The sequence below is a fragment of the Aulostomus chinensis genome, chromosome 8, assembly GCF_037954235.1.
Source record: "Aulostomus chinensis isolate RoL2024-O1b breed Wild chromosome 8, RoL_Achi_v1.0, whole genome shotgun sequence".
Taxonomy (NCBI): Eukaryota; Metazoa; Chordata; class Actinopteri; order Syngnathiformes; family Aulostomidae; genus Aulostomus; species Aulostomus chinensis.
This window is the reverse complement of record NC_141327.1, coordinates 6,929,609-6,954,564: the sequence shown is the minus strand read 5'-3', so window position 1 is coordinate 6,954,564 and position 24,956 is coordinate 6,929,609. Positions and strand designations below refer to the sequence as shown.

Below are 24,956 nucleotides of genomic sequence, written 5' to 3'. Positions count from 1 at the left end.
CAGCAGAGGTAACAGACGTGCAACAGAAAATTGAATCTTTTCTACATGTCGAAAGCTTCTCTTATCACTTGTTCAGTCTTTCTTGTTTATAGCAACTGGAATGGTAGATCAGTAGTATCCACATCCCAGGTCAACACTAAAAAGAAATTCTTTGAGTTTTACTGAACATGATTTTTTATTGTGAATTCAAAGTATGTCTTTATAAAGTATGCCAAAACTAAATAACTGTCTCATGCAGGGCATCAGGCTGGATACAAACAGTTTACAGTTTCTGGATTAGTATAGATTAATAAAAGGTAAGTGAAAAGCAAGCAAACAGGTAAAAAAGGAGAAGAAAAGAAATGTAAAAATGTATAAAGAATAGTAAAGAATGCACAGAATACTTGTTTGTAAAGGAACCGGAAGAAGTGAAGTTTATTCATTCCAATTGCTTATTCATCTCATCATAATGACATAACTTTACTAATTATAAACACTTATTTACTTTATACCAAAAACAATTTTCATATGGGGCAGCATGCAGTGGTTAGCACTGTGGCCTCACAGCAAGAAGGTTCCGGGTTCGAGTCCCAGCTCAGGCACGGGATCTTTCTGTGTGCATCTTCTCCCCGTGTCTGCGTGGGTTCTCTCCGGGTACTCCGGCTTCTTCCCACCATCCAAAAATATGTAACTGGGGACTAGGCTGATTGGATACTCTAAATTGACCATAGGTATGAATGTGAGTGTGAATGGTTGTTTGTCTCTCTATGTTGGCCCTGCGATGGACTGGCGACCTGTCCAGGGTGAACCCTGCCTCTCGCCGGTTGACGCTGTGATAGGCTCCAGCCCCCCCGCGACCCTTAATGTGTAGGAATAAGCGGAAGACAATGGATGGATAGATGGAATTTTCATATGTACCACTATCCAAGTCCAGTGAGTCATCCTTATCCCTGATTTTAGAAAAGTATTTTTTACATAACCTTTTAAATTGATTTATGTATGTGTTTTGTTTAATCTCTCCACAAATTCACCCTACAGATTATGCGATATCTAGCAAACACTGCTGCTAAACCTCTGTAATTATACAAATATTACATAGTGTATTAATTGTTTAATTAATTGTTCCCCCAAATGTGAAGTTTGTATGCAGTATGTATCCATGCAGGCAATTCATGCATACACGTGCCCCTCACACCATCCTACCGACATTAATGCTTCACTCATCTCTGGGGTCCATCACATTGGGATCAACCTACCCTGGGGGTCACACACTGATAGCCTCATGTCAAGCAATCAAACTTTTGACATTGGGAAAGAGCAGTCCCCCCACCCTGGTCTCAAAGCCTGGTGACTGTAACACCCATGAGCCAGGCTTGTAGGTATATGCAACTATAGAGACAGCTTTGCGTCACAGCTGAGATTTTATGGTTTAAAGCTGATCTTGTCTGCACTTTAATAGTCTTAAAATCAGATTTCCAGTTCCCCATCAGGAAGAATTTTAATAACACTGGTAACGGACCAACTTGCTGTCCAGTATCATCATTCATTCAAATTCATAATTTGACAATCCATCCATTTTCTACCGCTTATCCTGTTAAGGGTCACGGGGAAGCTGGAGCCTATCCCAGCTGCCTTCGGGTGAGATGCAGGGTACACCCTGGATAGGTCACCAGTCCACAGCAGGGCCAACACATATACACAGAAAAACCTTCACACACACAGCCGCGCCTATGGTCAATTTAGAGATTCTGATTAACCCAGTCCCCTATTTCATGTCTTTGGACTGTAGGAGGAAGCTGAAATACCCAGAGAACCCACACAGGCACAGGGAGAACATGCAAACTCCACACAAAAAGACCCCATGCTCAAGCTGGGGCTCAAACTCAGAACCTTCTTGCATTGAGGTGACAGTGCCAACCACTGCACCACTGGGCTGACCCATTTTATGACCAATAACTTTAATTTCATTCCTTATACAAATATATAGATTTTCTCCTCAAGCTTAATCAAGACTTTGTGCTAATTAACAAATGCTGCTGCTGAACCCAGGTTGCGTGCTAGTGTGTGAGAGAGGTGCAAGGGTTTGCCCTGAAACCAGAGATAAGTTCATACTGTAGATGAAAGAAAAACAGGCAAATATTTTGTCTATGTTCAGCAAAAGTTTTGACTGGACAAGGAGGAAAGTGATGAATATCCTGTTGAGGAAAGCGCCCATTCTCTTTGCAGCCATGCTTGAGGCTTTAAGTAGATCTGAACTGTTTTGTTCATGTAGGGTGAGGCCCTTTGCCTTTTTTTTCTGTTTTTACAAAGCTGTTTCATGTTTTTGGTGACAAGTCTTTTGGTTGAGGGAATGCACTCCATGTGGTTTGTGCATCTTAGTAATGTCATGTGATTTTTTGAGAGATGTATTGGAATGGTCTCACTATAGTGAGTTCAATACAAGAAATTCAACACAATATGAAACACTCAAGGGATGTTCCTTTTAGTACTAATCAGCAGTCTTAAATTATGAATTTCCTAGCCGCTCTGGAGAACTCTAAGTACTGAAAATATATTTGAGCTGAGGTTCCCTTTAAAAATTTTCAGGTGGCTTACATATTACAACACTGGTTTTCTTTTATTCACTGAGCTGAAGGCTTGTTTTTATGTATTCCTGAAGGGCTCACACCCTGTCACCAGACGCTTCAAAAACACACACAGACACACACAGACACACAAACACACACCTGTCTTCCTGAGTCAGATCTGTAGCTGTGAATAATAGAAGAGTAAGTTGAGGTCAGACTGTTCAAGTGCAGGAGAAACACTTAAGTATGCAAGACATTTTTAATAAATCAGAGAACAAACTAATGTCATGCAAAAATCTAGGTCAATGCACAAAACACTATGATATCACCGGGGCCACTTGCCACCCGTCATAAAATTTGATGTGTGGCGAAAGCCTGGGAGTGGCAATTCTGTTAAACAAACTAAGCCATAAGAAAAGGAGCACAGGGGAAATGCCTGAGCTGCTGTCTCCTCTGGTAATTACAACCGATGATGTGCCTGACAACACAGGGCTGTTTGAACTAATAAGGTCTGCATAGCAAAAGTTGTACATCAGCAAAAAAATCTCAGTAGTCATATCTGTAATAGCATGTTGTCCCCAGAAGAACAAGCAGTTTTATTTATTTGGAGTAAATTAAGGTATGAAAAGAGACCTATAATCATGTCTAAGCAACTGATGCCATGACTGAAGTAACTATGCCCAAAGTAAAGTAGAAAGTCATCTGACGTCAATGAAAGAGGTGAGAAATCTGTAGACAAAGCTGGCGGGAGTGGTGGATGGATTAATAGACAGGCGGCTGCATTAGTGAAGGTGAATTGAAGGAGACTCTTATGATACTGAATGGAGAAAGGTGTTGGCCAGCCAAAAAAAAAAAAAAGAGAAAGGTGTTGCTGTTGTTTTGTAGAGGTTTCAGTGGACTTCAATGCTGCTTTGTGGTTGCTTTGAGTACGTGGGCATGTGGGAGGATATATGCAGCTGTAGCAGGAGTCAGCTTTTGACATCATGGCACCACTGGTGAGTGTTGGTATCCCCCTCCCCATCCTTTTCCTAAACCTAACCATTGTGTTCATCATCAAATATGTCATATGAAAGAGTTGGGTTTGACCAGCTGTAACATTACATGATGTTAGAAAAAGTTGATTTTTTTTGAACAAGCTAAAGCTAGACATTTAAAATACATGTAAACATATTAGCATGACTGAAATTGAACTTTTCAAAGGTGGACTAACATACCTACATAATGCAGTTGGGAATTTGGTGATTGCAACATGTATATACTTCATTCAGCTCCTAATCTGACATTGTTCTGCGCTCATCTGCAGGATACACTGTGGTGGTTCAACAGCCATCAGTCAAGAGGGGTAAAACCTGGTCAAAACAAAGCATTTCTAAACCAAGACACAAACTTTATACGAATGCCTAAGTCAGCCACAGCTATGGTTCAGTTGCGTTTTTTATGGAAACACCCTGCTTATTACTCTAGAAGTGTCACAGAGATGATTTTCGCAGCCTGTGTGAGTCTGACCTGCTATGTTCTACTCATACTAATGACTGTAATTTTAAGCATCTGTTCATCAGAGTTAATTCATTTATTCATTTAATAACTCATGAAAAGAAACATTGACAAAAAAAAAAGAAAATACAGACTATGATTGGAATGCTAAAAACCTCACATCAACTCTTGATCCTGTGAGTGAGGGTCATTAGATGTTGAGAAAATGGCCACAAAAAATGTGTTTAGCTGTGTTATAACTTAGTAATGTCGGTCAATCTGTCTGACTGGCAGTACATTATGAAGTCACTGTCCTCCTGATGTGGTGATTATCTAGAAAAATTGGTTTCTCTTCTAAAACAAAATAGAATGTCTGCCGCCACTTAGTGGTAATAAGGTATCATTGCAGCCCAAACTAAATAGCCTGCTGAATGATGGTCAGATCAAAAGCCTCCCTCTTCTATTCAACAAATACTCTCTCAATAAAATATGAATGTTGATTTAGTAGATCAGATTCCTTTTTATTACCATTACAACATAATACGTCCAACTGGTTTGACAACATACTGTAGGTGACACACAAAACAAGTCATTATTTATGGAGTGTCATTGGTCATGGTGTTGCAAATATAATAACAGCGACATAGATAAACACACACGCTACTATGACCTGCTTATTGCTTTGAACTCCTGTGCATGCACTGAATGACACACAGTTTCAGTCATTAGAGTCTGCAAACCATACAGAGCCAATTGGAAAACAACAATGAAGAGTACTTATGAGTGTATGTGGACATTAAGGTGAGCTGAGGTACATTTGCAGAGCAGGAGTGAAGATTAGGATCGTTCCTAATATTGACACCGTCAGGAAGGCCCACAGGAAAATCCTGTCCAACACCTGAGCCACAAATTTCCAGTCTTGTACCACCTAAGAGAGTAACAGGGAAGGACAGAAACATTGGTCTATACTGTCAATCTTTCAGCAAAAATATCCATTATTTAGGTCAACTCTGTGTCTTTTTTCAAACTATAGTGCATCATACATGCTTATTTTACATTCAAGTCCTCACCTAAAGAGTTCACACATTGCTCCACCATCATTATGAAGTATACTGAGCATGCTCTATGGTCTACTTCTAGTGAGCAATTTGTTAGCTTTGTACAGCTCCTTTAGTATTTTCAAATGTTAAAAAACCAAATGGATCAAATTTTACAGAGAAACAGATCATTTTGCTGGTTTTGCACAATGCCCTAATGAATTCGCGTTTCCACACAGCAGCATTGATGTTGGAGCATCATCGTGGATACAAATTGTTTGTTATAACTGTCACTGCAAGATGATCCACACTATTGCTTTATATCACATATAAAGAGTTTAATTAGTTCAATTTACATATAATTCAACAAAACATGTTTGCTAACATATACATGACTTCCCTCATTGCTGCCCACACTCTCACATACCTCACGAATAAAGTGCTCCTTTTTGATGTGACGGCTGATGTAGCGAACTGAATTCGTGGCTTTCTCGAGCATGGCAAGCCAGACTTGGTTCTCATCCTCTTTCCCACTGAGGGGTACTCTCTGCTGGCCAGCACCGTGGCCAGTGACACCCCGCCTCCCTACACCTCTGCGGGGTTTCAACTCGGGGCTATGCATCTCAATATCTGGGAAGTGGTATCTGAAAATAATTGAAACAATTGATTTCCCAAATAAAATACAAAGGAAGATATTAGTTAAAGCGTATTTTGTATTACCGGTCAGTGTGGCCTCTCATACACAGCAGTCTGGGCAGTCTCTGGAGGAAGAGGCTCTTAACCCAGGGGGCCATGGGGTGGTAGGTTGCAGAGGAGCGGTGGTGGACATTAATGACGAAGACAGTGACAATGATGGAGAACGTGACAAAGATCATGATGAATAGCAGGTACTCTCCGATTAGTGGGATCACCTGGAGCATGAAAAAAAGATAAATAAAATTATTATTAATTATACAGAAATAGCAGAGATGGGGAGAAGGGAAAATGTATCATCTTCAGATATATCATTGTATTTTTTTTGTGAATGTGTCAGTAGATATATAATATTGTGAAATTTGATTACTCTGCATGAATCAAAATAATCTAAACACATTGGCTGCATCCAAAATGTAGTGGTTGACTTGTCACTCATGTCTTTCTGGGGTGTCACCCCTAGGTGTCCAAGACAAATGGACACCAATGTGCCTTCTAAACTTGCTAAAATCAAGAAATAATACATTTTCATTGGGAATGAGCTTGTTCCCAGTCATTATCAAGCACAGGACCTGGTGAGTGCAGATAACCACAACAATTCAGAACCAGTGCAGTACGAGCCCTCTAGTCCATGTTTGTAGTCAATGTTTGAGATGTTTCAGGTATAAAAATGATTTAGATTGTTGTTTACTGTTGACAGACATTCAAGAACTTGCCGTCCAACTTAAGAAAGAACACACACTGCTCATAGAAAGTTCTGTATTTGTGATTTTGAACAATAGAGTAAAATTTTATTAAGCAGTACACTTTTTAAATAAAAAATATTTTTTAAGCATCTATTCTAGTACTTTAAGAAAAATATTGAGCAACTTTCACTTGTAGTTGAATAATATTTGACCAACAGTATCTAAGTCAAATACTTTGCCCACTACTGATCGTATGGAGATAAATTGGGTCTGTTGATTTACTCTGGTCTGTTCAGTGTTTTCCTGGCTACAGTGTTGCACTACTTGAACCTTTCCCGTTTTGGCCAACACTTTTAACTGAAGTGTTTTTATGCTACTTTTATTGTGACTTTCAGATGGAAATATTCTTTTACATCACATTTCACATCAGAAATCATGATGACTTTTGACAAAGGTATGCTAATACAATCTTTTCGCAAACATTAATTGTGCTAGGCTAACTAGCAGTCAGCCGCTCTCTGTGGGTCTAAGCTCAATAACGCATATATATATATATATATATATATATATATATATATATATATATATATATATATATATATATATATATATATATATATATATATGGGGTCTACGGCCTATTATAATAACAAGCAAGGCTACTTTAACTTTTTTGCGGTATTAGATTAATTGTAAGGTTAGTAGAATATCAAATGCAACACCTTTACTTCTAACTTTATAAAAGCATTTTAACAGATATCGGAAAAACATAAATAATTATGAATACAGTCCCTTTACCTAGATTTTCCACCAACTTCTTCTTTTGGCTGAGACATATCTATCTACACCCAATAGCATGTTAAATGAGTTGAAAATGCAATTGAAACAGCAGGTAACTAAGATGCCAGGATCTGTGTTAATTAGGACATTCTTAAAATTAAATTGCAATTAGGATAACTGAACAAAAGGTAACCAATGGGGGATCAAATTTGCTCACATGCACTCATACTTATATAAATCCTCATGGCTACAAACCTTTGAAGATGAAGGGATGATTTCCTCAATGACTAGGAGGAACACAGTGAGTGACACCAGCACCGATGTTGAGAGTGACAGTTTCTCTCCTTCGTCTGATGGCAAATAAAATACCAGCACAGTAAGAAAAGACAGACCGAGGCATGGGATGATGAGGAAGAGGGTGTAGAACAAGGGTAACCTCTTGAGGATGAAGGAGTAGGTAACAAAAGGGTACCAGTAAACCCCATCCCTCCTGCTTCCCTTTGCTCCGGTGGCATTGAGAATCTCCCATTCACCATTATCAAAGAAGTCTTTGCGGTCTACATAGTGATCAACCAGAACCAGATCCACCATATTGCCATCATAAGTCCAAGAACCAAATTTCATTGAGCAGTTTTGCCGGTCGAAGGGGAAGAAAGTGACATCCATGGTGCAAGAGGATTTGTAGCTGGCAGGTGGGGTCCATGTTATGGTACCATCCCAGCGAACAATGGCTTTGGTCATCAGGGAACCTTCAAAGCGACCATCCGCACTGGTGATAGATGGGAAAAGGATTGACAAGAAGATATTATAAGGGAAGGTCATGATTAGCACACAAGGAAAGATGTGACAGACACCTGGAGAACAAACTTATTTACAAATATGCATTTAATGTTTAAATGCTACTGATGTGTGCAGACTGCTTTTTGACTCACTTTTCATACAGCACAATATCAGGCAGCCATATAGTCTCTGAAGGCACTCGGATGGAGGTGATGCCCCTGTAGTCATCTGGGTTCCACTTCAGTTTCACATCAACCCACTCCTTTAAAACAAAAGGAGAAAAGAAAACAAAAGTAAAACAGTGTGTGATGCTAGAGTGCTAGATTATACAATATTGCATTGCAAGGGAAATAAAAGGGAAGCGTTTTTAAACATGTATTTAATTTTAGCTTAAGCATCAAGGACAGCAGTCACTGCCATCACAAAAGAAAAAAAACAGCTTTTTTTCATTGTATTGTATAGTGTTTTTTCTACTTTCTGTTTTTTGTTCATTAAAATGTCTGCTTGATTCAGGAATTATTATTTAATCATAATTCATTAAAATTGATATCAGTAGTAATCTGGAACTAACACTTGAGGTAGTAGGGCCTACTTCCATGTAATGATATATATATACATATGTGAGTGTGTGTGTGTGTGTGTGTGTGTGTGTGCGTGTGTGTGTACGTGTGTGTGTGTGTCTATATCATGAGGTTACAAGGCCACAGTTGATATAAAGAAGATTTAACATTTTACTGGGTTGTTGTAATGTTTTTTTGTACCTGCCAGAGCCAGACATTTGTAGTCATCAGTTGATTCTTCTCATCCTGTAGGAAGACAAGAAATACATTTTGTTCATAATTTATAAATGATTCTGTTGAGTTTCTATGTTCACCTCATCCCTGCGTGGGGTCTTTTCTGGTCCTTTCACAGAAAAAAAATATGCAAGTTATGTTAACTGGAGACTCTAAATGGGCTACAGGTATGAATGTGAGTGTGACTATTAATCCGTCGCTATACAGTCCCTGTTTCCAATGTCCAATTCCAATTGTCAAGTGAATGTTAAGCAAACTGTCGGTATGTCTACAAAAAGTAAATGTGTTTCCATCAGCTGGTTTTGGGTTAATGAAAGAGGCTATGTTATACTGCCAGATGATGACATTATATGCGACATCATGCATTGCTGTGGCTGCAGAGTAGAAAACAAAGAGCTGCTACAATGGAGAGAGATCATAATTTCTAATTATTCTTTTGTACCTGCTAGTATTTGACATGTTTAAGTCTGGGAATATCTGAGAATGACACAGATACTGATTAGAAAATCGCTGGTAAGTCACTTGAGTTGCAGATGTGCTACATCAGACTCCATTTTCATTCTTTCGTACATTTTCTCTTTTTTGGAAAAAAGCAAAAAACACCTCAAGTGAGTGTAAAAACCTTTTTTTCAAAATAGAGTGATTTTTATGTGGAATTTTGCCATTCTCATCTATACCCTTTCTAATGGGCCACTTCAAAGTATGCATTGATAGTTAAATGGAAAAATAAGTGATGTCAGCCCTGTGATTGAACAGCCTCTCCATATGTGAGCCTGTACAGGATAAGCAGGTGAGATCACAGAAGGTATAAATTAATGAATGAATTGTAGTAGGGCACGGTGGTGCAGTGGTTAGCAAGGTCCTGGGTTTGAGTCCTGGCTCGGGCATAGGATCTTTCTGTGTGGAGTCTGCATGTTCTCCCTGTGCCTGCGTGGGTTCTCTCGAGGTACTCCGGCTTCCTCCCACAGTCAAAAGACATGCAAATGGGACTAGGTTAATTGGATACTCTAAATTGACCATAGGCGTGGGGGAGAGTGTGAATGGTTGTGTGTCTTTATGTGTTGGCTCTGCGATGGACTGGTGACCCGTCCATGGTGTACCCCGCCTATATCCTGAATTTGATTTGATGATTTGATGAAGACAGGTTGACATACACTGTCATAAGGACAGGGTGGTGCAGGAATCAAGGGGAAATGTCAGCAACGGATGCTTGTCAGATTGCTTTCTGCAGTTAGTTTATATGCAAGAAAATCCTTTCATAAAGGTAAAACAATAAAAGCACAATATAGATAAAGTCTATGAAACAGATTTTTTTGCTTTGTTCTCAGGAGCTGCTGAAGAAAACCTGTCCTTGTTGAGCAAAAATTGATCTTAAATATCATGAGTAAGACTTTGTAATGTCAGATGCCACAAGATGGCACTCTATTAAATGCTGTTTCTGAGATGGAGGGAGCAGAGATCAGATGCAGATGAAGTCAAATCTGGCCCTCTGTGGAGTTAGGAAAGCAGCTTCGTCTGTGTGCGTGTGTACTTGTGTAAATAATGAATGTGAGCGGGTTCCACACAGGCTGATGGCCTCATTACTTCTTCTGCTGGTATTACAGACCTCTCTTTTAACCTTTCTTCCTTTCTCATCTTTTTAGTGTCTTCTAGTCTTTGACCCTTAAATTCCCCAAGCTCCTCACCCTGCTGTTCTTATTTCTCCACATTTCTGCTCTCAGTATAACCTCTGTACAATAGTTCCTTCTTTCGTTTCCGCAACCAGTCCCTCTAGCACCCTTCCCGCCTTTTTCTGTCTTGGTTATAGTATATAATACATGCTTGACATCAGAAAGTGACCTTCCAGTCATCTTGTTTCTTTGTTTCTCATAGATGGTTCTCACTCGTTGTTGTGCTTTCAGTGATACATAGGTTCCCTTCCCTCATTCCTTCCTTCCTTCTCCAAATATAACCTCAGTCCTCAGAGAACTATCACAGGGTTTATTTAATTAACCAACTTACACAGTTCCTGTTTTAATTTAAGCAGAGAACTTCTCGAACAAGTTCATACAGCTTTTATGTCGGGCATGTTTGCACTAAAGCTCTCAGGATGTACGTAGAGAAAATAATGCATCATATACCGCAAAAACATGGCCATTACAATTATACTGAGATCCTTGACATTTTATTTTATGTTCTGAGTATTGGTGTAACCAGTTGGGAACTTGTATTCTCCAATTTAATATTGTGAAATACAAGTAATTTAAGACCAAGAAAATCATAAATAATTGAGTGCTTTGAAATTAACTTCCCTGATTTTAGTCCTGGCATTGTGAGATTTTAAACAAATCAGACGCTCAGGCTGAGATAAAAATTTGTTGAAACTTAAATAAATCCTTGCACGAACACACACACACACACACACACACACACACACACACTGATCAGCCACAATATTAATAATATTGTCAAGTTACACAAACATCATTATTTGATATCCTATACAAAAAACAAGATAGCAAATACAAGTAGCTGACAGATTTCCACAGGAGGCTGGCTGTTCAGTCATCCATGCGGGTGAGAAGCAGAGTTGCTTCTGGTTTGCATCGAAAAGAGCCTGATTAGGTTCAGCTAAGACGCCAATGGACAGACAGATCACAAGGACCACATGGAGAGATTACAGTATATCACCACACAGGTCTGGGAACACCAAGTTCCCCCAGTCAAAGCTGGCAAATAGGGCCAAGGAAGTCTGACGTCCCCTGCTACAATGGCTAACTCTACGACTCACTCCTGGATAAGTGATTAAAGATGGATTGGTCAATGGATATATTAGGCAACAAGTAAACTGTGAGTTCTCTATGTTGTTGGAAGCAGAAAAGGGGAAAGCGTAACCATCAGTATGACTTTTATGAGATCCAAATTGTTATGGCTGGATGAGCATCTCCAAAATGGCAAGTTTTGAGGTTTTCCTGATATACAGTGGTTAGTTACTATCAAACATGGTGCAAGAAAGGACAACCAGTGAAGCAACAAATAGCTCATGGGTAGTGTAGGCTAGCCTGTCTTGACTGATTCCACAGAGGAGCCACTGTAGCACAAACAGCAGAAAATGTGACAGAGACACGTCAGAAAACACACAGGAATCACAAATTACAGCAAAGAGCACTGTGATGCCCATGCTCACAATAGCCCAGGATTGAGTCCCAAAACCTAGAAATAAGATCATCATTTAAGCATTGTTCAGTAATGTCAAAAGTCAATGGCATTTCTGAGCATGTTTTTTCATTCAAAAACCTAAAAACCTAAATAAGGTCTGTGGATAGTTGTTTTCACTTGTATGACCTCCAAGCTTGCAAGTAAAGATTTCATGCTTAATGTACATCTTCAGTTCTCTTCTGCATCTCAGTGCAAGTTTTGAACCCAAACATTACATTAACACAAGCTCAATGAATATAATAAACAAGGTTAGGAAAGCATTGAACAAAGTGCACTGACATCAAAAACATTTTGTTTGCCTGAGACCTTATTGTCTGCAATAATCCAAAGCCCAATGTACTGGCTTTCCATCAAGGGAAACAATGGTAATACTAACTTCCAGATGGGCCTACAAAAACATGTGCTGTCATCCCTGCAAAGACAGAGGAGAAAGAGCAAATGTGATGCACTGTCCATTGTTTTGCTGGCTCCTGGCATTCCTGTAGATCTCACTTTGGCATGAACCACCTATGAAATCATTGTTGCAGACCAAGCACACTCCTTTAATATTTCCTGATGGCAGTTACGTCTTGCAGCAGGTTCATGCCCTATTGCCCAACTGCCACATGTTAAGGAATGGTTTTAGGAAAAAATCTTCAAAGTGTGACTTTGGTTCCAAATCCAACAGATCTCAATCCAATGGAGCATCTGTGGGACTTGATGAATAGTCTCACTTCGCAATGGCCTCACTTCGCAAATTACAGGATGTGTTGGTGTGTAGCTAGATTTGGTCCCATACACCTCAAGACACTTCAGATGTCCAAACCTCAATGGTTGGCCTACGTTTTGGTAGGGTTAGGGGGCCTACAGTACAAAGACATACCACAACATGCCCATGAGGCACTGGTGACCCTTATTTATTAAATAAGTAACATTGTTTAGGAATATGCACCATATGAACTCTGAATTCAGCCCTTACTAAGATGATAATAGGGAGATGACATAAATTGGTGCTACTCTGCTCTACAAGCTCATAGACTGGGAAAATGTCCATGAAGGTGGTTAATACAAGTTAAGTTTGATCATCTAAGTTTTATGGTTTTATACTCGTTAAACCGATTCATCCATTTTACTTATGTCAGACCTTTGCATTATACATACTGAACTACCACAAACCAACGAAAAAATAAATAAACACAATGGTCTTAGTCTCCCCTGGACAGTTGTCTGCTTTGAGTGTGTAGTTTAGCCCTGCTCTTTCGTGTTTGTGTTTTGTGTGCTGTGAACTCACCACGTCAACCAGCTGTGAAATCTTTAGTCCAAAGCGCACTGTAATGGTATCATTTGCGTGCTGAACTGGCCGCACCCACTTCTGGTAACCCCTAAACAGGTTCTTCAGCAAGGAATCCTCCATCTCAGCCAGCGACACAAAGTCTTCCTGAGCTAGAGGGACAAAGAATGCTGTAAATTACTGCATTTATATGGTGTTTCACCCATTTACTTCTTCACATGCAGATTTCCTCACTTCACAACAGCTGTAAGCTCAGCATCTTGCTCAAGTACACTTTAACATGACTTCTGGAGGAGCTGGGGATGCTGCTGCGACCACAAACCACTCCAAATGTAGTGAACAATGTAGTAATGAAGCCTCAATTTTGAAAAGAAAATATTAAAGGGAGCAAAATAGATATAATTATAAGTAGGACAGCACTGAAATTTGTAAAGAGGATAGTTTGCACAAATAAATGTACAGGAGTATAGTCTATCTCTCTTTCATGATTAAGAACAGTTGAGCAATAGTTAAGTATCTCTCAAGAGTCTTAAAAGCAAGTGGAAGGAGGAAGGAAACATTAAGTCAGTGCCTTAGAGTCAGACACACTAACACAAACCGTCAACCCCGAACTGACAGCTGGTCATGGCCGAGTGAATGCATCTAAGCTCCCAAGGCTGACAAAATGATCATGCTGACATGATCACCTCAGACAGAACAACTGCCAGGGGAGACGAGCTGAGCTCAGAGCGCTTTGTGCACTCAGGCACAAGACATAATAGTCAGTTAAAGAGTGACGCTCAAGCTGAGCAGGAGACAGTACGGTGAAGGAACACTGCTTTCACTTAAACAGCCACTGTTAAGAGTGGCAACAGCTGGCAGATATCAGATCGCTTAGGTAAACAATTAGAGAAGACACACTGGGATGTTTCAACTTCTGCAGACAGACAGAGTTCATTCATCTGGAGTTCAAATTAACTTTGTATTCACTTGACTGATGTGAAACTCTGAGAAGCTTCTTCAGTAAAAGCAAAATGGTTTAGTCCATGAGATTCAGACTATATTCACTGGCTTAATAAACATTTACAAATTTAATTGGACTGACAGAAATGTTTGGGAGCTATACACCATTTTTAAAACATTAAACCAACCATCCTTATATTGTGTAGACGCCCTTTGTGCTGCCAAAACAGCTGATATTGACTCCTCAAGACCTCCTGCATCAATGAGCCTGAATGAACCCGTTATCCAGTTTAATAATAATAATAATAATTTCAGTTTATATAGCGCCTTTCATGACACCCAAGGACGCTTAACAATAACACAGAAAACAACAAGACAACAAATTAACAGGTGAAGGCCTGGGAGAACAAGTGCCTCTTCAACAAGGATTTAAAGGATTCCAGGGTTTGGGCCTGGCGGAGATGTATTGGGAGCAAGTTCCACAGAGTGGGAGCTGCCACACTGAAGGCCTTGCTCCCAAAGGTGTGTCTGCTTGTGCGGGGGATGGTGAGCAGACCCAGGTTGGCAGGTTCTGTGAGGAATGGTGAACATGAAGGAGGTCGGTTAGATACTGAGGGGCCAGTGCATGCAGAGATTTGTAGGTGAGGATGAGGAGTTTGAAAGTAATCCAGTATTTGATGGCTGAGAACCCTGGCAGCCGAGTTTTGCACATGTTGAAGCCTGTCCAGAGTTTTATTGGTGATCCCATGAAGGCTGGCATTACAATAGTCCAGACGTGAGGTGATGAAGGCGTGTATGAGGGTTTCAGCAACAGAATCAGAGAGTGATTGCCGGAGTCTGGAGATGTTTCTGAGGTGGAAGAAGGCAGATTTGGTGACAGGTTTAATGTGAGTTTACCAGTTTTCCAGACTCTCCTCCTTAGATTAAATTTGGTATATTAACCACTGCACATAAGGAAGATTCCTGGCTCTCACCTGCTCATCTAACCATCAGTATTTGTCCCTCCCCTAGAAAAGTGCCATTGCAATGAGATATTCAACGATATTCACTTAATAACATCACTTATGAGTGATTTTAAGCTGAGGCTGAGTATTCTTTGGCTGACTTTGCTCACTGTCCTCTTGTTTTTAGTTACTGTACTTAAGTGACAGCAGCATTTGTTAGATGCTCAGAGCATTATGTAGTGTGTGCTTAAGCTGCACAGAGAGCCTCCTGCAAGTGGTTCAATCAGTCAGAGCTTTGATCATTCAGCTGCAATTGTACGCGCTGCATCTGGCAACAAATGCAGAAAAGTTTCGATCTATCAAACAATGGGAATTGAGCAGAGGAGTGGAGGGAGCCGATAAGGACGGAGTGAGACAGACTGAACCACAGCAATTCCCTACAGTGTCTGAGGGAGACAGAAGAAGGCAGAGGTTGGTACAGATGGAGAAGTTAACTAGGGCAAGGGGGATGAGAGCATAGACTTGAGAAAGCAAACTCCCATTTCAACCTCCGTCTTGAGCATAGAGCCTTTACTATCACAGAAACACTGATTAAGTGCCTGAAGGCTGTATTTTTTTTTTAATAGCCAACAGGGGGCAATTTCCATGTCTTCAAAACTAAATCTGATTCTCTAGAGGTCTATGAGAAAATGGAAAGACTTCTCCCTTTTTATAGGGGGCACTGGAGCCTATCCCAGCTGTCATTGGCGTGGTACACCCTAGATGGGTGGCCAGTTTGTCACAGGGAAATCAGGAGCAATTAGGGGCTCAGAATCTTGCTCAAGATACTTCGACAGGGTCATTGGGGTAAGTGAGGATCAAACCAGCGACCCATCATTTGCTAGACATTGCAACCTGTCTGAATCTTATTCAGCTCTGCTCCACTTCACTGTCTTGTCTTGTCTATTCTTGATTCCCTCTGTTCCAAAATCGTTTTATAGAGCAGACACGACAGAACTGTTCAAGGTTTCAGCCTTACTGTTTATTCACCAACAGAGCCGGCCTTCAGCTTCCACATTCAATGTATCTGTTTCAAGATGAATTATAGATATATGTATCATGATACCTCTAGTTGCAAAAGTTAAGATGGCTGTATTTTGGGGTTTCAGAACAAACCACAAACAATTGGGTGAAGCCACAATAGCTTGGTATGCAGTCAATGATCTTGACAGATGTAGCTAATGCATTCTGCATTTACTGCACTTGTATGAGCTGGGTGTTCATCCCCAGAAGACCTGTCTATGGTCCGATTTTGCCTTTTATTGGCTAGTACTTAGTGTGTGTGTGTGTGTGATGAGATACATCAGGGTCAGAGCCAATCGGAGGAAGAGAAAGAGCCGGTCTTCACAGAATGCAGGTGGGAGATACATAAGAAATGGGTTTATTTTTGATGTAGGATTTGGAGATTTAGGATTTCGTACTAGAGATGTAAGTGCATGTACCACTGGGAGTGCACATATCCCAGTTTCGAAATACTGGCATTAGAGAAAGAAAATGCTGCAAACTACAAAACATGGAATTGATGGCTTGGTAATGTCAATAAAAATTAGGTCAAAACTGAATACTTCACTTGCACAAAAATATCCATTGGAACTGAGCTTTTGTGTACAATGCTTAGGAAGGTATGGGCATGTATGTATATTAATATATGAAAATATAAATGAATGTTTACATGAAGTATTTATGGTTGTTTGAATATGGTGATATTACCTGAATAAACACACTGAAGCTAAGCTCCCTTCCCCCACACCTAACGTGTCAAGCTCACAATGTTCAGCATGAACATTCAGGAGGACATGCTGCTAATGCAATGGCTGAAAAACAACCCTCGGCAATGAAAAAAGACCCACCTTTGTTGCCAATAAAAATGTACATGCCCAAAACAAACAAAAAATGTGACAATTAAAAACGACTGAACTCACATACAATTAACAGTTTATAAATGCTCTTTCTGATCAGTACTGTATTCCCGCTAATGGTCAGGGGGATTAGGGAGAGGTTGGGTTAGGACCTAACCACTCATTCTCTTATGAAAAAAACATCATCATCCTCTGAGGAAGATGCATTGCTACACTGAAATATAACCTGCGCACCTTTATAAATCATATTTCAAAGGTGATCCGTGTGCTCCATCAATGTCTACTGCTCTGCTGACAACGTGATAACGTCTGTATATTTTTTATTCTGGTACACACATTTTGAATTGCACTCACATTTTACTACAAAATAAAGAAATCTCAATCTGTCCCAGCATGTATCACGTCGCCCAGTGGCAGAATCCATAGCACGGCAAAAGAGACGTGCCATACACAGAGTCAGGTGGACCGATAACAAACATTATGTTTTTATGTAGTAAGTTTGAAGCTTCAGCCTGCCTTATTCTTTTTCTGACATAAAAAACAGAGCCACTCTGCCATTACAACCCATATTGTACATACAACACATACACATACACACACAGACACATAGACACACACCCACATAGACACACACACACACATATATAGTATATATAGATAGACAGATAGATATGCAAGATATGCACTGATGTAAATTTTCTTCATGTCTTATTCATTGACTCCTGATTACATGTCATGTACTCAGGTATTTGTTTTAAAGTCTTTACTCATTACAATCGTTGTGTTCTAATTTTTTTTTGGATACAATGCAACATGGGAACGTTTTAATTACAAAAACATCAATTGGTGAAAGCAGTCAAGACTTTTTTAAACACCATAAAAATCCAGAGCTTCCTATAATCTCTTACAATACACTGCCACAATTGTTAATGTTACACTGTTCACTTGCATTTTCCCTTCAGTCTACCCCACCTATATATCTGTCTGCGGTCCGAAAGGTCCCAATAAGAACATCGACTCAACATTAAGCTGTTATGCACAGATCCCCTGGTATGGACTACCATTAATTATTTACTGAGGCAAACCATTAAATTAGCAAATGTACAATAAAAATGTATAGTCTCCCAAAAAACAAACAATAGCGATAAACCCGGCCATGGGCGTCAGCCAATATATCTGTCAAGTGGCCCAACCCTAGTACAAGTGAACTCAGTTTAGACCAGGGGTGAACGTGAGCCGGAACAGGCAGTTCCGGTAAAATATTAGCGGTTCCGTTAAAAAAAGGAGGAGAAGGGAGCTGTCAAAATCCCATATTAAATAAAGAAAACGACGTCTGAAGGCGGTTTCACACTGAACACGGCAGAGGCGGCGCACTGTGCGGGGTGGGGTGCAAGCACGCGCAGCGCTACCAAGTTGCTGGGCTTGGTTTGCGCTCATGTGACGTCACAGCGCGCCCACATACACAATGAATGGACTTCCCAAGCCTGCGCCTTGCTCGTTCAGTGTGAAACCGCCTTGACACGGAGTCGTGCCCATGAGCGCATCTCCATGCGAGGCGTTTCTGGTTGGCTGACAGACAGACACTTGGGTCACGTTACCAGCATTGTTAGTTTTGATTGGTTAAAACCATACGTGTTCTGCTTTTACGGAATGAAAAAAAGAGAAAGAAAACAAAACAGAGGGCAAAACCAAATTAGTAAGTGTTCTTGAAATTTTCCACGTTTTGTGTTGTGTCACTCACTGTAAAGTGTAAACTGATATTTTGCTAAATAAATCATTGAGTGATATTGACAATCTGTTTTTTCATGTCTGCCTGTTCCCTGTTGTTCACACTGTAGTGGGCAATTACTGTAAAAAGCAGTTTTAAAAGCATTTCCAGGGGTAGCGCGGGAAGGGTGGGGCTATGGGGCTGCAGCTGTGTGGGGAACAGACACCCGAGAACTGTAATAAAAATCAGCCAAAACCAAAGGGCGTGCGTACAGTTCCAGCAAGACTTTTAAGCCACTTTCACCCCTGGTTTAGACACAAACATGAACATACTAGTCTACAAAACTAGTGTTAAAAATTAAACTATAAATGTACAAGTTTGCAAAACCACAATGCTTATGGTACAAAATGCTTAGTGCCACTGTTCATGTGTATAAAAAGTATTCCGTTTTGACCCAGGCAATACCCTTCATAAACACACCAGGTTCAGTGTCAGACTGATTACTTCCACTGTATCAGATCACCTGATATGCACATTTGTAAAGGTTCAAACTGGGGTGATGGTACTTTTAGTCAACAGAATTCCACTGACCATCTCCACAGGAAGTAGTTCCATCTCAAGTTCTTCATCAACATCAACAACAACAACAACACATGAGCCAAACAAGTGATTGCCACAGGGATGGGTTCTTCTGGAAAAGCCTGCTCCCTTCCATATAGAGGCATATGTGTGTGTGTGTGTGTGTGTGTGTGTGTGTGTGTGTGTGTGTGTGTGTGCGTGCGCGCACGCGTGTGTGTGGTTGATTGAGCAGAGGTGAAGGGGAAAGGGAAAGTATTGATTGAATGGGCTTGGGGGATGGGCTTGATTCTCTGTAGGGAAATTATGATGCATTAGTGTGTGTCTATGTCTTGTTGTGGAGCACATGTTTGTGTTTTTACACTGCAGGACACAACACATACTCAGTGTGTGTGTGTGTGTGTGTGTGTGTGTCCTCAATCTGAAACACCTCATGTGCGACATTGGTATAATCACCTAGGCACTGCCACCATCTCCTCATCGTTGAGCCTCAGAGGGCTGTACCACTGAGAGGGGTAATGGGATGAGAGGTAAAATAGAGGGTTACCAATCTTTTTTAGTTCTTCAATGTCATTGTTTTATTTTTTCAGTACAGCCTCTGCTTATTAAATCCTCAAAGTTTCCAAGAATCAAGAGAAGCAAATGGAATGAGATGGAGCTGAGCTTTACAATTTACCCACAATACAACAAGACCGGTACCTCTGGGGGAGCCAAGTCTTTTCACAATGGATAACTCCATCAGTCACAATGCCATTGAGGCACGTACTGTAGGCTCTCACAGTCACACATAATCATTTAATGTCAAAGAAATTCATTAAATATGACCTTGAAGCCTCACTGTGATCAGTTTATTTAAAACCAATTCCTACCAGAGAAGCAGTCTCTGTAAAAACTGCTGTCAGTAAGGTATGAGGATTATCTTGGGACATTCATTTTGAAGTCACTGTTTTGTTTTGTTTTTGTTTGTTTGCTTGCTGTAAACACAGGGGTGATAGTAGGCCCATATGTTCCTGTACTGCGTACCACCAAAAGTTTCAGTGGTGGTAGGGTGTATCATGAAGAGGGGAAACAAACTGCCCATCAAAACCCAAATTCAAACCCTGTCAAAGATGCACGAAAATACATATGCTAACGCTATGTCATTTAAACAATATGTGATCTCCTCATCAATTGCTTCTAAGTACCTCTGAATTGCTTCTGAACCATGTTGGGTTTTGATCCATGCTGGATGGAACCTTGGATAGAGCCTTTCATGACTAAAAATGACTTCTAGTTGATGTTAGGGCAAGCTTCTGTTAGCTCCCTGCAGCTGACTGACAGTCCACAAACAGTGTTGTGAGGTTTTGGCAGGCACGTGTTTGTTGCAAAATCTCCTAAGTGAAACAGAATTAGTTGTGATGTCTCATGATAATTTGTTTTACACAGAGAGCAGATCAGACAAGCAATGTGTAACTTAGCAATCAGGGACAGGTTAGTAAATGGCACACTCCTGCGCATGTGCATCTTGCCTTACTTCTCAAACAGTGTTGGTTAAAAGGTGTGCTTGATTTCTTTTGAGATGTTCCATGTTTAGTCATGCAGAGAACGTTCATTCAAATGTTTAAGAGAAGAGATGTTGAAAAGCCATTAGCCATACGAAGTGATGAAGGTTGCGGTAGCCTAGGACTCCAAACCTGATCTAAAAGTTCAGTATGTGAAAGTTTCTGTTACATTACCGTTGCTTTGTGGTCACCAGAGCAAATCACAGCTGTTCTAATCAATTATTTGGTTTCTACCAGACGCGCCTCAATATGTGTCAGGCGCATACCAGCAGCTGCACTGTGCTCTGCTCTGCTGAGAATACACACAAGGAAACTGGCAAATATCTATCTTGAATCTGGTTGTTGATCTTTAGCTGAATGGGGCAGAATTTTAGAGATTATCAGATAACTATCTTATCCCTTGGTGATTTTTGCCTGTTCCTGATTAGATGGTACTGTCAAGAAAACAGTTGGACAAAAATTCAGAGCACCTGATTGGTCAGAAGACTGGAAGTCGTCATTGTTGAAACAATGACTGTTGTACTGAAACTGCTGAAACACTGCCAGAACACATTTTGAAAGGTGGCTCCTGAAAAATTGTTTTTGTTAAAGTGGCTCCTGACTAAGGCAAAGTTGAGTGCCACTGTGGCAGTAGCACCAGCAAGAATTTAAAAGTACTTCCACCCCTATGTAAGCGCCACAAAAAATATCGATTCATTCCTCACTCAGCTGGAAGAGGAAATGATGAAATGATAAAACCCAAGCATCACAACAGTGAATCTTGCCTCCTCTGTCAATGTGTGTGTGTGTTTGTGTGTCTGTGAGCTCTATACTGTACACAGAGTCCATTTAGAATTAATGTGAAAACAACCAATGGAAAATTGCTTCCATGTATTTTATGTATCATTAATTCATTTAGGACTTTGCATGTTCTCCCTGTGCCTGCGTGGGTTCTCTCCGGGTGCTCCGGCTTCCTCCCACAATCCACAGACATCCAAATGCAGACCAGGCTAATTGGATACTCTAAATTGACTGTAGGTATGAGTGTGAGTGTGAATGTTTGTTTGTCTATATGTGTTGGCCCTGTGATGGCTACCTGTTCAGGGTGAACCCCGCCTCTCACCCGAAAGCCACTGGGATAGTCTCCAGCCCCCCCCCCCCCCCCCCCGCAACCCTCAATAGGATAAGCGGAAGAAAATGGATGGGTGGATGGATTCATTCATTCATTCAATCAATCCATTTTTAAAAAGCTCTAAATACAAAGGCTTGTGAATTTACATGTAGATTGACACTGGGACGGCTATTCTTCACAGAAGATCATTTCATCAGCTTGTCATTGCGTCAGTCTTTTGTCCACTCTCAAACACACACACTGTCAAGGTCCCATCAGGACTATGTTGAGTTTAGTTATAGCCTTCAAGTTTTGGATGCTTTAGTTTGTATTACTAATAGTTCTCATGCATTTTATGTTTTTTTTCACCACTCTTTTTCTAGTTTATCTTTCTACCTGTGTGTTTGTTCACTCTCGTCAGTTCCTGTTTTATTTTGCATTTCCTTCCCTTTTGTCTCTGTGTGATTTTCACTTCCTGTCTTTTTCCTCCTTTTTTGAATGCTTCACCTGGGTCCTGCAGGTTAATCGGACATCATCAGTCACAGCCCTGCTCTTAGTGTTTCTTGCTCTTTCAGCTCCATCCCTGCCCTTGTCCTCGCACTTGTTTTTTTTTTTGTCATTAGTTGAGTGTGTGTTTAAATTTGGTCTTCAGAATCAGTCTCTGTCATATCCTTAATTCACTCCTCTTGAGTCACCTTGCTCATTCAGTGTTATGATTTTTAAGCCAGTAGAATGTTTTTTTCCAATGTCAGTGTAGTTTATTTTGGTTGATTACATTTTTTTTTAGGACTACATATCCTGCTACATGTCCATTCACTGTATTTGGGACATTCCATCCCCACCAACACACAACATGCATAGAAACATACAGTGATGAGTGAATGTACAGCAGGAGGGGAGGAGTGCATACTGCCAAGCCTGAAAATTAGTGTGTTGATAATTTATTGTAAGATTAAATAAATATGCACACATGTTTAACTAAATCATTGGTTCTTAAACTTTTCCTGTAGCCCTGAAACATTCAGTCCCCAGCTGTGTGCCCCCTCTACTTCCACAGATGGCACTAGATGACTTTAATGCTAGCTCTGTCCGACACTGCACTGGAAGCACCAGAGCAAATGGTAGTTGATTTTCAGCTGATGGTCTGTCTCTTTTGCTGTCCCTATTGAGTCAGATTTGCAAGTTAGGCAGCAGATTGGGTGCTAAATTATTTTAAAACTTCATGTCAATCGAACTTAATTTTCAGCATTTGGTCACAGGCCTATTGGCCCGTGGTCCTTCTCAGCCAATCAGAGGAAGAGAAGGAGTGTTCACTGATTTTAGATAGGAAAACTAGTGTATTTTTTTGGAATACACTCTGATATCACTGTGTGTATCCCTGTAATTATTCACACTGCAATTGAGGAATTAAGGATTCAAGTCACTTTAGGGGTACTTGTCCTTGAAGCAAAGTCAAATGTCTTTCAAATCCTACACATAACAGAACATCTTTGGAAAAACTCTCAAAATCAATCAAATAAAATCTATGAGCCTCAACACCTTAGCACCATGGGAGAATATACTGCTCTTGGCAGTATAAACGCTTATTGCACACATATGGACATTCTACATCATGTACATATTTACACACTCTCTCTCTATCTCTCTCACACACACACACACACACACACAAACATACATACAGTACATATGCAAGCACAAGCATGAAAACATTCTTTCTCATGGATCCTGACATGCAAATACATAGTAAATTGTGCAAACCTATGCATGTGTATGTATAAATATAAAGGAGGGTGGGTGATATACTTTGACTTTGCAGTTAAAGATCTCTCTCTCTCTGTCTACTCTCTCTGCCTCACACACGTATAGAAGGGGGTGGGGGGTTGGTGGAGGTTGGACTAAGTCTCTTTATTTACTTATCATATGAGACATGCTGGCTCTATTATTATGTAAGGGAATTCTTGCCTTCCTCATATACCGTCTCTTCCCTACCATATTGTCCCATATATAGTAATATTGTTGACTCTTCTATGGCCATGCATCCTCAGCAGGGCGCCGCGCTCCCGTTCTTTAATAAATGATGTTGGTGCTCTGCAACCCTGACCCGTTCATCTCTTTGTCCTGGTCACTAGTAAAAGTGCAATCACGTCTATGAATAACCTCGATTCGTCAATAAGTCCAAGCCTGTCCCTGGATAGTTAGTTTGTTGGAATAATAAGCGTATGCATTGTGGTCGGATATGTTCTGCTGTTATTAAAATGTGTTTCCTGATGCTTACCTTGCACAGTCGCTTTCCCGACAGCCAAGGAGAACCACAACAACGCCAGAGAAAACTTCATGTTCCCTCCTATGATCGACGAGACTGCTTAAATTTGTTCGAAGATCAGATCATTTTAGGCAGCACACGATCCGACAGGGTGCACCCCTTCAACAGGCAGTGGGACCTCCTCCTCCTCCGCTGTGATGTCCAGCTGAAATAACGGCGGGCAGCTGGTGGCTGATAGCTTTGTACAACGAGGACCGCCTTCGCACTGTGACAATAGCAGCAGTAGCAGCAGCAGCAGCAGCAGATTTGATTTTATTCTTCTCTCTGTTTTGTCGCCCGTTCTGTCTCTGCAGCCGCGTTTCCTTGCGTGTGTGTCCCGTTGCAGAGATGGATGGTGGTGGCTGAGGGCGGGAAGAGGAGGAGAAGGAGGGCTGCCCCGTCAGAGGATTGAGGGACGACAGATCTGGTCCCCATCCAGAGGAAAAAAATAAATATGAATACATCAATAAATAAAGGCACGTATATTCTCCATAGTACCACACACATGGTATGTACAGTACAAGCAGAAATTTAATATAAAGTATTGCCTCTTGGTATAATTGAGCCTATAGGCTATATGCAGATGAATATATTTAAGCGATATTTCACCTAAAAATGTATTTTGCCACTTATTCACAACATGTCTGGACCTGAAGGTGCCAACCATTAACTTGAAGCAATTGGCAAAAGCAAAC

At 40.6% G+C, this 24,956-nt stretch overlaps 1 protein-coding gene across 1 annotated transcript; it reads right to left on the bottom strand.

Annotated features, from left to right (window-relative positions):
- Positions 1-2,943: 2,943 nt before the first annotated feature.
- LOC147256951 (neuronal acetylcholine receptor subunit non-alpha-3-like) lies at positions 2,944-24,620 on the bottom strand. Its single transcript, XM_086210660.1, has 8 exons — positions 24,235-24,620; positions 13,258-13,409; positions 8,757-8,801; positions 8,148-8,257; positions 7,471-7,984; positions 5,777-5,967; positions 5,484-5,700; positions 2,944-4,947 (listed from the first exon to the last, which is right to left on the bottom strand). The coding sequence occupies exons 1-8, from the start codon at positions 24,293-24,295 to the stop codon at positions 4,816-4,818; spliced, it is 1,422 nt and encodes a 473-aa protein (XP_086066786.1). The 5' UTR covers positions 24,296-24,620; the 3' UTR covers positions 2,944-4,815.
- Between the last annotated feature and the right edge of the window lie 336 nt (positions 24,621-24,956).

Bases quoted from the DNA above. Each gene is read 5' to 3' on its own strand.
- LOC147256951 (XM_086210660.1), bottom strand. From the start codon at position 24,295: ATGAAGTTTTCTCTGGCGTTGTTGTGGTTCTCCTTGGCTGTCGGGAAA. The intron at 5,968-7,470 runs GTTTGTAGCCAT...TTCATGCTCCAG, and splicing joins TCATCCCTTCATCTTCAAAG to GTGATCCCACTAATCGGAGA. The intron at 4,948-5,483 runs GTATGTGAGAGT...TTACTCTCTTAG, and splicing joins AGGAGCACTTTATTCGTGAG to GTGGTACAAGACTGGAAATT.